This window comes from Hemiscyllium ocellatum, chromosome 22 (genome assembly GCF_020745735.1).
Source record: "Hemiscyllium ocellatum isolate sHemOce1 chromosome 22, sHemOce1.pat.X.cur, whole genome shotgun sequence".
In the NCBI taxonomy this organism is placed as follows: Eukaryota; Metazoa; Chordata; class Chondrichthyes; order Orectolobiformes; family Hemiscylliidae; genus Hemiscyllium; species Hemiscyllium ocellatum.
Genome location: NC_083422.1, coordinates 40,701,964 through 40,715,531, shown reverse-complemented (window position 1 = coordinate 40,715,531; position 13,568 = coordinate 40,701,964). Strand labels below are relative to the sequence as shown.

The following is a 13,568-nucleotide window of genomic DNA, read 5'->3' as shown; positions in this document are numbered from 1 at the left end:
CCCCTCATGATTTTCTAAACTTCTACAAAAAGTCACCCCGCAGCTTCTGAGGCTTCAGGGAAAATAGCCCCAGCCTATTCAGCATCTCCCTAGAGTTCAAACTCTCCAAACCTGGCCACATCCCTGTAAATATTTTCTGAACCCTTTCAAGTTTCACAACATCCTTCCTATAGCAGGGAGACTAGAATTTCATGCAATATTTGAAAAGCGGCCTAACCAACACCCTGTACAGCTGCAATATGACCTCCCAACTCCTGCACTCAATGCACTGACCAATAAAGGTGAGCATACCAAAACCTTGTTTACTATCCTATCTACCTGCTACTCTACTTTCAGGGAACTATGAACTTGCACACCAAAGTCTCTTTGTTCAGCAACACTACAAAACAAATAGTCAAGTCAAATATATACTCAAGATCTCTGTTTAAGTACTACATTAACAGACAGCTTCTTTTCAACTATTTATATCATCTGAAGAAATTACACAAATACTTCATCCCGAGTTAGATGTGCCAGAAAAAGCCAAACAATGAAGAGAAAATGGCACAACCTTCCCAACATTGAGATGTTAAGGCTTATGGTTGATCATGTGCATATAATAGGAATAGTCATTCCATTTCCAGGCCAAGATGTGACCATTTTGCTCTGAAATCTATAAATCAAAGAATGTGTTCTTGCAATTATGAACTAGTATCTTCTCATCCAATATGGGTTTCAATTCCTTTGACACTACTGCAGATATAAAACTACAAGTAAATCAGAGTGTATCAGAGCCAAGTTTGATTTCATTTTGCTGAAATCCAAATAATGCACTCCCCCTCACCCCAAAATATAGACATAGAAAGCCCAATACTCTTTAGTGCAATCAATACAGGAAACAGGTAGCGCCCCCCCTCCCCACACACACACACACACACACACACACACACACACACACACACAATACATTTTCTAACTGCAAATTAAATGAATATAAGAGTTTCACCTTTATTAGCATAACAGTACAAACGTCAATCATTGTCACATCTTTCCTAAATTGTCCTTACCCAATATTTTGGCTTAGTTCAAGTTCGCCAAACTCAAATTTTCCTGTGCTAAATAACATTTCATGCTCCCTATGGAGCCATCTTCTTCATATTCTTTCAAGCAAAGGAGGTCCAATTCTCCTTTCAAATCAGTCACAGCAGACAGAACATCTAACAGGATATTGCCGCTATACCAAAATGGCATCCTGCTTACTACAAAAATAAGTAAGGTTATAGCAATCCCAATGCTGTTGAGAAGCCAGTTATGTACAAACAATATATCAGTCTCCAGAAGGCAGTGTGCAAGCAGCTTCAAAAAATTCAAAAATTCCAAACATAGCATGCAACACTGGATAAATTCTGATATTGGTCAACGGCAATCAACATTAATCCTGACTGCAGTAAGAATCACATCAGACACGAATTTAAGACAATCAACTGAGCCCACAGGGTGATTCGTTTGTATTGTGACAATACTTTGGCTTTAAGAGGCTTATTTTGTCCTTTTCTTTGGAGAAGGATTTTAAGAGAGGTACCCAGGCATCTCTCAGAGCAACTACAGTAAACAGCTTAAAAGGCCTCGGGTTTTCTTTTATAAAGATGGAACAATAAAAGCAGCTTGAATGGGTGTGGTCAAGCTCTCAGAGACAGGATTTTTCTTTTTCTTCAGTTGCTGTTGGAGTCTTGAATTTTTTTCTTTTCCCTTCTGCTTGTTACAGCCAAAAGCTGGCGGTTCTCTTCCTGCTGCTGGAGTTGCATAGGAGATAAACTGTACTTTGATTTTGCCTTTTACCAAGCATGTGTTTGTGAGATGTTACTATATTGGAGCAGTTAATCAGTAATAGTAATTATTTATTATTCTGTTAAGTTTTCGAATAGAATGAAGTTTTTAAATTCCCTCTTTCTTTTGTTATATGTTAACTATAGTGGATGAATAAAATGTGTTTTGCTTTAAACCAAGTCGACAAAAATTGGATCTGGAATGCAACACTTTATTTACCTCTACAATAAAAAAAACCGTTAGGGTCTAGACTACTTTCTACATATTTTGAGAGGGGTTTGGTCTGGTCCATAACAGTATGTGATAGCAATCATAGATTTACAAATAGGAACCTGTTCTTTACGAGCAAAAGGAATATATCCACATACTGCAGCTTTTCAAATCAGAATAGACTTGCCTGGTTTGAATTTAAGCAGTTAATTTAGATTAATTATGACAATTAACTGCACACTGCTTTTATGCTGTATATATTCACTGCTCCTTTCTAAAGTTAGCTTTTTCTGTAATTCAGTCCTGATGAGTGCAATACGAATAGTTTAGATTACATGTCTCTTTTTAGCAATGTTTCATAGAACTTGCACTTACATAATACCTTTCACAATGTCCCAAAACATTTCACACCCAAACTATGTAACAAAGAAATGTAGCCAACATTTGGAACATAGCAAGGTCCAACACGAAGCAGAGCTAAGTGACTAGATAGCCTTTCAGTCAGTGTTTGAATTGCATCATTATAAACAGATGATCTTGTGATCAAGTTAATTGCATTACGAAACTATGCTGTGCACAAACTGACTGCCATGTTTTCCGATATTACAACAATGACAATACTTAATAAAACTGCATTGACTGAAACATTTTACACCCTATAAATGCAAATTATTTCATTCTCATCTTTGCAAATGCCTTCCTGACTTTGTCCTTGCCCATCTGATCTTGGGAAATTGTGGGATTCCATTATTAAATAAGTTGTAATGAGACACTTAGAAAACCACGATACAGGTAGTTCTTATAACGTGCATTTATTAAATACAACATGTCTGTAACACGATTTGAGAATTGTGGACTTTTTTTTTAAAAAATAAAGCAGACTCCCACTCGCTGTTACACAATTCTCATCCCTGGCACTTGGTGTCATGGAGGATTGGACTCCACATCAGCATCACATGATCAGTCAGCTCATGCACTTTTTCACAAAGGGCTTCATGAAAGGTATTGTGAAAGGTTTGTGCTTGTGAACTTAGAAAAGCATCGTAAAAATGTTTGCATGGTCCGAGGACAAGAAACTGGAAGAGATCTGTTAATTTAAAGACAGAGAGTTGAATAAGTGTGAAATTTCACTGGAACTGACCGGCAGTAAAAGGACAGGATTGAGAAGCAATTTGAAACTTGGCTTTGTTGTTTATATTAAGAGCTTTTTTCTCTTTCGTTTAAAAAATACGGATAGCTGTTAAAAAAAATCTGAAGACTCACATGAATCTGTTTCAGTGACTAATTACTATGGTACCCAATTCCAAAAAATACCAGTACAGGGGCTTGGACAGTCAGTCAGCTGCTCAGGGTGGTCAGAGTCAGCAAACTCTGCACATAGCGGGTGATGGAGAAAAAGATGGGCACACACGGTTACTGCTGGTGCATGTGTGGAGATGTACTAAGGGAATGAGTAGGTTGTGCAGAAGAGATTCAGGGCCAGTCAGTCAGAGTCAGATGCTAGTGAGGATGAGTGTGTGTGTGGTGGGTGGGGGAGAGAAATGTTGCAGAAAATGGTAAGTACAGTAGCAAAGATAGAATGAGTGTGAAGTATCAACGAAAAAATGATGGCACTTTCATTGGCAGAGTGGAGAAGGTCATTAATCTTCTTCCTATTTTCAGTGCATTCCTTCAGGTGGTTGAGACTACACTGGCCTGGATGGTAACCCTGGTTCCGGTTGGCATGGTTCCAGTAGAACAGCATCCTCGTTTCGCCTGAGAGAAAAGGACCTGCCTCAACATCACCCCATCCCCATCAGCAACATCTCCATGTCCCTGTCCACAAAGATAGGCACCAATTTTCCATTGTCTGCATGTCCAGGGCCAATGTCAGGAGCCGTGCTTGGCAGATCCAGACCAACAGCTCTGGGTCTGAGTGCACATTATCGTTTTAAAGATGATGCTGCTCTGCGGATATTGGTCAATTCTGGGATACCTAGGAAGTGGTGAATTGTTTTGGAAATGGCACATGGTATGGTGGTGCTAGAATGTGATAGAGGAGCACCAAAGGGTGGGTAGGTAATAAATCACGCGGATGATCCCTGGAATGGCAGGTCTAACATATGAGGAACGGCTGAGGATACTGGGATTGTATTCGTTGGAGTTTAGAAGATTGAGGGGAGACTTAATAGAGACGTACAAGATAATACATGGCTTGGAAAAGGTGGACGCTAGGAAATTGTTTCCGTTAGGTGAGGAGACTAGGACCCGTGGACACAGCCTTAGAATTAGAGGGGGTCAATTCAGAACAGAAATGCGGAGACATTTCTTCAGCCAGAGGGTGGTGGGCCTGTGGAATTCATTGCCACGGAGTGCAGTGGAGGCCGGGACACTAAATGTCTTCAAGGCCGAGATTAATAGATTCTTGTTGTCTCGAGGAATTAAGGGCTACGGGGAGAACGCTGGTAAGTGGAGTTGAAATGCCAATCAGCCATGATTTAATGGCGGAGTGGACTCGATGGGCCGAATGGCCTTACTTCCACTCCTATGTCTTATGGTCTTATAATCAGGTGGGATTTGTAAAATAAGGTGATAGATGTCCCCGAGCATCACAATATGAAACCCTCCAAAAGAAACTTGACAAAACTGACAGTAAGCGAAAGAAATTAAGATTCAGCGCTTGACCTATCAAGGCAGGTTTCATTCGGGGATCTGACTTGTGCAGTGTTACCATTGGGTGGGATCAGAAGACTGGCTAGAATGTAGTGCAGCCAGCACATATAGATGCCAATCAAGAGTAATCAGTTAAAGATTCTGATGCATTGCACTATGCAGTACCATACAACAGGTCAGTTACAATTGGTCAATATTCACGTAGACTGTGTTATCGTTTATGTTTGGCTAACTAATATTTTTATTTCGATTTTTACAGGTTTTTCTTTTGGCCATTCGCCCCAACTATTTTTCCCATAAGCCCCACTACTATTGCATGATTTTCTAAAACACAACTACAACGTTATAGGACAACCTGTACAAAGTAGACAGTGTTAACATGGCTTCATAAAAGGAAATTACATTTAATAAAATTATGAGCTCAATGAGAATGTACCAGCAATATGGATAAAAGAATATCAGTTCATGCAGTGTATTCATATTTACAAAGTGTGTTCAATAAGGTACCACACAAGATTGTTTCCTGTTCGTTTTACAAAGTCAGGATAAGTGGGTCATTTTGAATTTGGCAAATTTTAACTAGTGAAATGCCAGCAGAATCAGCACTGGGGCCTTGACTACTTATGGTCGATATAAATTATGTGGATGAAGCAACAATCTACATTGAACCATCAGCAAATAATCGGGACAAAGACAGATAGGAAAGCAAGCTGCGAGGAGGATATTGAGCATGGGAAAGGGATATAGGTAGATTAGTGAATAGACAAATATTGACAGTTAAGAGTTTAATATGAAGAAAGAAGAGTTGTTCACTTTGGTGGTAAGAATAGAAAACAAAATTATTTAAATGCACACCACACAAAGCTGTAGTACAGTTGGATCTGGCTGTTCTTCTTGACGAAATGCAAAGAGGAGCATGAAACCATAGCAAGTAATTAGCAAGGCAAATGGGATATTGGGTTTTATCGTAAAAGATGGAATTTAATAGGACAGTCTTTGTACAATGTAGCCTATACAAGGCATTGCTGAGACCATATCTAGAGCATTGTACACAGTTTGCTCTTTTTACTTAAGGAGGGAGTTCAGATAAGGTTCACTAAGTTGCTTCCTCAGCTGTCTAGAGAAAAGGTTGAGCAGATTGGGCCTTTACTTATTAGCATTTAGAAGATTGAGGGGTGATCCGAATGAAAGAAAGTATCTTCAGCAGACTTGATTGAAAGGGAAACATCAGCACCTTTTCTAAGAGAATCTAGAACTTGAACTCATTTTCAAAATAAGGAGCCTTTGATTGAAAACTGAGATAAGGAGAAATTTCTTCTTTCAGGTCTTTGGAGTGCTCTTGCCCAGAGAGGAGAAGAGGATGTGTCATAGAATATATTGAAGACTGAGTTAGACAAGGAAGCTGGGAGTTATAGGGCAGGCAGAAAGTGAAGGTTAAGGTCATTATCATTTTATACAGCATGAAACAGACCCTTCAATCCAACCAGTCCATGCCAACAATGTTCCCAAACTAAACTATTCCCATTTGCCTTGCATTTGGCCCATATCCCCAAAAACCTTTGCTATTCATGTACTTATTCAAATGTCTTTTAAATATTCTAACTCAACCCACATACACCACCTTTTCCCACAGTTTATTCCACACACAAACCACTATGTAAAAAAGGTTGCCCCATGCCTTTTTAAAAAAAAAGTTTCTCCTCTCACTTTAAAAAATGTACCTCCTAGTTTTGAACTCCCCCACTTTAGGGAAATTACCTTTGCTATTCACCTTATCTATTCCCCTCATGATTTTATAAACTCAAGGTTGTTCCTCAACCTCCTACACTGCAGTGAAAAAAGTCTCAGACTAGTTCAAACCCACCATCCTCAACAACAGCCTGGTAAATCTTGTGTGAATCCACTCCAGTTTAATACTATCCTTCCTCTAACATGGCAACCAGAACCAGACACAGTACTCCACAGAGGCCTGACCAACAGCCTGTGCAACATAACATCCAAACTTCACACTCAAGTCTAAGCAATGAAGGCAGGTGTGCTAAACATATTGATAACCACCCTGTCTACATTTAATGTAAATTTCGAAAAGTTATGCACCTGAACCTCTAGGTCCCTGTTCTATAACACCACCCAGAACCTTACTATTAACTGTGTAAGTCCTGTCCTTGCTTGTATTACCAAAATGTGATACCTCGCTTTTATCTAAATTTAACCTCCATCAGCCACTCCTCAGCCCACTGACCCAGTTGGTCAAGATCTCTTTTTAATCTTCAATAACCTTCTCCACTGTTCACTCTACCAACAATTTTGGGTGTCATCCATAAACCTACTAACCATGCCTCCTATATTCTCATCTAAATCATTGAGATGAAATGACAAACAAAAGTGGACTAGTACCAATCCCTGTGGACCACTGCGGTTGCAGGCCTCCAATCCAAAAAAACAACTCTCCACTTTTTTTTAAAACCAAAAGGTGTAAACAGAAAAAAAACCAATACACCCCATCAGGCACTTCCAGGAAAAGGGCAGCACAGGGCAAAATACAGCAGAGTGTCAAGGCAGAAAAACAAGCTGCCTTGAATTTGTTGAACAGAAATAAAGATCCTATTACTCTGGGGGAAAACAACAAAGGCTCTCCCGACCACCTTCTGTCTCCTACTATAAAGCCAATTTTGTATCTAACTAGCAAGCTCACCCTGAATCCCACGTGATCTAAATTTATTATTTGATCTACCATGTGGAACCTGGTCAAAGGTTTTATTAAAGTGCAAGTAAACAACATCTACCATTGCTCTTGTTAATCATTTTTGTTACTTCCTTAAAAAAATCTTAATCAAGTTTGAGACACAATTTCCCTTGCACAAAACCATGCCCACTATCTCTAATAAGTCCATGCCTCTCCAAATGCACGTAAATTCTATTTTTTCAGAATCACCTCCAACAACCTGCACACCACTGACATCAGACTCGCATATCTATGAACTTGCAGGCTCCTCCTTACAGTCACTCTTAAATAAAAGCACAACTGTAGCCACTCTCCAGTCCTCGACACCTCTCCTGTGGTTATGGACGGTACAAATATTTCTACTTAGGCCCTGTAGTTTCCTCCCTAACCTTCCACAACTTCCTAAAATTCACAGGTTCCATAAATTTATCCAGCTTTATAGTTGCTAAGATCTCCAGCACTTCCTCTTCTGTAATGTGAATTGTTTTCAAAACATCAATAATTATTCCCCCAAGTTCTCTAGCCTCCATTTCTTTCTCCTTAATAAAAACAGACTCAAAATATTAATTTAATATCGCTTCCATTTCCCGAGATTCAACACAAAAATGACTGATGATTTTCTTACGGGGGCCTACTCTCTCTCTAGTTGCCCTTTATGTATTTGCAGAATCTCTTTGGATTACCCTTAACCTTATCTGCCAAGGCTGTGATATCCTCTCTCTGCCTTTCTGATTTCCTTCTTAAGATTGCCCCTACATGCTTTATATTCTTCAAGAAAATAATTTGTTCCCAGTTGTATACATCCGATAATGACTTTTTTATTCTTGACTAGAACCTCAATATCTTTATTCATCCATCGTTCCCTAAACTGCCAGCCTCGCTTTTCAATCTAACAGGAAAATAATGCCTCTGAACTCTCGTTATCACACCTCTGAAAGCCTCCTACTTGTCAGTCATCCCTTTACCTGCCAATAGTCTACTCCAACTTTTGTAAGCTCTTGTCTCATGCTATTAAAATTTGTAGACTGCAAGTTTGGTTGCTGAGCTAGTAGGTTTGTTTTCAGATATTGCGTCACCATGCTAGGTAACATCATCAGTGAGCCTCCAGTGAAGCACTGGTGTTCTGTCCCGCATTCTATTTATATGTCTTGGTCTGTCAAGGTGGATAATATCATCTTCAGTTATTTTTCTCAGAGGTTGGTAAATGGGGTCCAAATCAACGTGTTTATTCATGGAGTTCCAGTTTGAATGCTAGGCCTTGCGGAATTCCCATGCGTGTCTCTATTTAGCCTGTCCTAGGAAGTGGTGTCCTTCTTCATCAGTATGTAAGGAAACTAGTGACAGTGGGTCAGGTGTTTTGGTGGCTAGTAAGTGTTTGTGTATCTTAGTGGCTAGTTTTCTGCCTGTCTATCCAATGTAGCGTTTGTTACAGTCCTCGCAGAGTATTTTGTAAATGACATTTGTTTTGCTGGTTGTTGTACAACGTCGTTTAGGTTCATCAGTAGCTGTTTTCCTATGTTGGTAGGTTTGTGGGCTACCATGGTGCCAAGGGGTCGGAGTAGTGTGGCAGCCATCTCAGATATCTTTGATGTCTGGTAGCTTGGCTATAGTTTCTGGGCCTGTTGTGTCTACTTGTTTGGGTTTGTTGTTTAAGAATCGGCAGACTGTTTATCAGTTACCCATGTTCTTGAATATGCTGTATAGGTATTTTTCTTCTGCCACTTGTGTTCCTGGGTATTGTAGTGTGTTGTGGCCCATTTAAATGATGTCCTGATGCAGCTCCGTTTGTGGGTGTTGGGATGATTGCTTTTCTAGTTAAGTATCTGGTCTTCGGTGTGTTGCCTTCCTGGAGATGCTGGCCTGTAGTTCTCCATTACCTGTTCGTTCCACTGTGACATCTGGGAAGGGGAGTCTGTTGTCGTTTCGTTCTCCTCCTCTTTTGTGAAATTTATGCCAGTAAGGAAGTTATTGATGATGCTGTAAGTTTCCTCTAATTTGTTCAGTTTTGTGATGACAAAAGGTGTCATCCATGCAGCAGACCCAAAAGTTTGGGTTGAATCGTGGGAGAGGGCAGTTCGTTTTAGTCTTTGCATTACTGCTTCTGCTAAGCAGCCTAATATTGGTGAGCCATGGGCATCCAGTTGATTTGTTTGTAGGTCTTGTCATTGAAGATGAAGCGGGTAGTGAGGTACAGGTCTACTAGCTTGAGGGTGTTGTCTTTGCTGATGAAGTTAGTACTGTCTGGTGTTTGTGTCCTTGGTTCGTCTAGTAATGTGGTCAGTGTTTCTTTGACCAGGCTGATGTTAATTGATGTGAATAGGGCTGTCACATCAAAGGACACCATTATTTCACCCTCTACTATCTTGGTGTCTTTAATGATGTTCAGGAATTCTTGGGTGAAGTGGATGGAGTGGCATGAGTTCCTTTGCTAGACTGTGTCGGTGTGCCATGGTGTGAGACTATGGGTCAGGGGTCCCACAAATGGAGCTGCATCTGGACATTATTTAATTGGGCCACAATACACTGCCACATCCAGGAACTATGAGCGGCATAAGAAAAACACCGATGCGACATATTCAAGAACAACGGGTATCCGATAAACACAGTCTGCTTATTCTTAAACATATCCAAACAAGTAGACACAACATGCCCAGAAACTCTACCCACACTACCATGTATCAAAGACATCTCGGAGAGGAGTACCAGACTACTCCGACCCCTTGGCATTATTGTAGCCCCCAAACCCTATCAACACAAACAGCAGCTGATAAACTAAAGGACCCTGTACCAACAACCAGACAAACAAATATCATTTACAAAATACTCTGCAACGACTGTAACAAACACTACATCGGACAGACAGGCAGAAAACTAGCCACCAGGATACACACTTACTAGCCACCAAAAGACATGACCCACTATCACTAGTTTCCTTACAGAAAGGCCAATTAATTTCTAATCAATTAACTTGTTCTTTTCTGATTCAGAACTAGTCTCATCTGTCTGTTTTCACTGCTACTTAGGAACTGCCCCCCCCCCCCCCCACTCACATTCTTTGATAGTTCTACTTCAGAAGCTTGTAAAATAGCAAATCTCTTTACCAGGATATTGGCCCTTTCCAGTTCAAGCAAACCCACTCTTTTTGAACCTTTTTTACCTCAGAGGTCCCAATGATCCAACAATCTGAATATCTACACATTGGCTAAAGAGGTGGCACATTGATTTATCTGCCTTTTCCCTTCCCTAGTTAGAACTTGGCAGCAGGTGGAAACCACAGATTACTACTTTTGAGGTTCTTTTTTTTAAACTTTCTATCTCTTATATTTACTTGGCAATATCTAATGATGTCATTCCTTCCAATGTGTACAGCAACTTCTGGCTCCTCACTCTCCCCTTTGACAGTATGGTTCGAACCCTGGCACTAGGAAAGCAAAATACTCTTCTAGATTCACGCTCATTGCCACAGAGCATCCTGTTTATGTCCAACAGGAGAGTATCCTTTAACAATTATTTGACAAACCCTGCTTAATGCAAAATTCATTCTTAGTGCCCAAGATCTGGCTGCCATTTCTATTTTTCTTGAGACACTATTCCATTCAAAAGTCTCCAGAAGGAAATATTTGATTGAGAGGGGTATAGCCACAAGAGATATGTGAACCAACTTCTTATGTTCCTGTTATTTTATAGTATCAGTTCAGCTATGACCTCTCAGACAAGCTCAAGATCATTAATGGTCTACACACCCGATTTCCTCATGAAATTTTGATCCAGCTACAAAATCTTCCATATTATGAATTACGCTGCTTTCCTGTCCAGGTACAAAACCTTGCTCAAGTCTGGATTTGCCAGTATTCAATCACTTAAAATTTTACTAACTCAAGGTTACAACAGTGATTAGGATCTAACTTTAATCGATTTTAACTACAGATCTAAGCCCCACTACTGCACTGAAATCTGACAACCAGGAACAAATCTTGACTCTTTCCAATTCAGGTATCTCAATGTCAGAGCACTACACGGTATATATACTATAGGTCTTCAGCAACTCAAGATAATGAATGTTTAAAAACTTAGCCCCAAAACAAGTTGCAGATTCCCTGCGCCAACTGTGCATTTTTCAAGTACAGTGTATACAGAAACTTGAATTTATTCATCAACTATTTAAAGCAAACCACTTTTAAAAAAAAGCTCCGCCCTTCTGGGCAGGAAATATTTAAATCACAGTTTACATCCAAGGAGCTGATAAGAAACAAAGGAAACACCTAAAACTATAGATTTCTCTTTTGTTCTACATTCTCTTCGTAATATGGATTTCACCCCGTTGCTCGACTTCCAGGAAATGTTCTTTTAAATACATATTAGATGTCAGAAACGAATCAAAACTGGTGTGTTTGGTTTAGACGCAGAGATGCTCCGTTATATAAACAGAATCTGTAAAACATACATACCTTTTAAAAGCTTATTTTTCAGAAGATTCAGTACATCTGCTGAAGTAGGGCCTTTCTTTTTGTAGATCGCAAAGAGCCCATTCAGACCCTGCAGCTTCTCAGCCAAAGCAACAGACCCCGAGCTAGACGCCATGTTTATCGAGCACACACCGCCAACTGCCTCTTCAGTCACGTGCTACCAGCCGTCCCCGCTGCATTCTGGGACTTGGAGTTCGCCACCCTGATTGGAGAGCTTGCACCCAGTGACAGTACCAAGCTCAGTGATTGGAGAATTCGGACCAAGACAATAGACTGTGCTCTTGTAATTAGATAATTACGACGTGTTATGTAGACATTTTTGTTTCCATGTTAAAACCAAAGAAGTGAGGGGTGGGAAGTTAATGCACCTTGCAAGAAGCGGCTGAACTGTCAGCACCCGAAAAATGCCGGAAAATATAGGTTAACTCTGAAGGGGAAGAATGGACAGAGATCATCGAACATGATGCTATCAGTGACACAGGTGGAGAAAGTGATGAGGACCTCTGAGGTGAATTTAGGGAGGAGGATGTAGATTAAAGAACAAGATCCAAATGGTAATCTATAGATTACTTTCAGACCCCATTATAATGAGTATAAAAGTAGAAGTTAGTCGACATCAAATTATGGCTGGAGAAATGTGCAGGTGGGAGGGCTTCAAACCGTTGGGATATTGGGACTGTATTGGATGTGGTGGGACCTGTTTCTGGATTAGTGGTGCTGGAAAAGCACAGCAGTTCAGAACAGCAGTAAAATCGACGTTTCAGGCAAAAAGCCCTTAATCAGGAATACAGGCAGAGTGCCTGAAGGGTGGTGGGATCTGTGCAAGGCAGACGGTTGAACCTAAAACTGGAAGAGAACCAGCATCTTTGCAGGGACATTTGCTAGTGCTGTTCACAAAGATTTAAGCTAACTTGACAGGGGTTGAATCCAAACAGAAGGTTCAGCAGAGAGATGAACAGCCACAAATAGAATAGACAGCAAGAGGGCCAAGAAAACGTAGAAAGTATAGGTCAGTTAAGGCGCAAGAGAATAAACTAAAGAACCACAGATGCTCAAGGTATGAAACAAAAACAGAAATTGCTGGACAAACTCAGCACATCTGACAGCATCTGTGGAGAGAAAACAGAGTTAACGTTTTAACTCGAGAGACCCTTCTTCGCAAAGCTTGCAATGTCAACACCTCTGTCTATTTCTCTGTTCCCTTGCTCTGAAAAAAATGTTTTCCCCAACTCTCTGTTGAAAGAGAGGAAAAACTATATTTGGAGTTGTTGAAAGGAGAAATACTGAAGCTCCCAGGAAAAGTGAAGGTCTTGGGTTCAACTAAGCACCAGTAATTCTCATTATAAATAATATTAACAGTAGTTGGGATGGAATGGTAATTATCTTCTAAACCTTAAAGATTTTTGAACAAGTATGAGACATTAGAAGTTCTCATTATACTCTTTTCCCTTAATGATTCCAGATTGAGTCAGAAGGTAGTACAGTGCCCAGTAGGAAAATAGTTTTGTTAGTACCTTTTCAGCAGTCTTACTTCTCTATACATATTTTGTGGCTGGCTTTGGAAAATAAATAAACTATACTTTGTTTTCTTAGCACAGGAAGATGAATAAATACACAGTAGATAACAAGTGCATCAACAAATTTCTACAAATATTTTGAGGATTGGGGCTAATACATGTTTAAATGAATGGTAATATATAACAAGTACA

The 13,568-nt window shown here is 40.0% G+C and overlaps 1 protein-coding gene across 2 annotated transcripts in view; it reads right to left on the bottom strand.

Moving 5' to 3' along the window:
- Positions 1 to 11,975, bottom strand: part of trub1 (TruB pseudouridine (psi) synthase family member 1) — an 84,307-nt gene extending 72,332 nt beyond the window's left edge. For both annotated transcript variants that reach the window (XM_060842443.1, XM_060842444.1), the window contains exon 1: positions 11,842 to 11,975. In XM_060842443.1, the coding sequence (XP_060698426.1) occupies positions 11,842 to 11,974 (133 nt within the window). In that variant the 5' untranslated portion in view covers position 11,975. The remainder of the gene's footprint in view (positions 1 to 11,841) is intronic.
- Between the last annotated feature and the right edge of the window lie 1,593 nt (positions 11,976 to 13,568).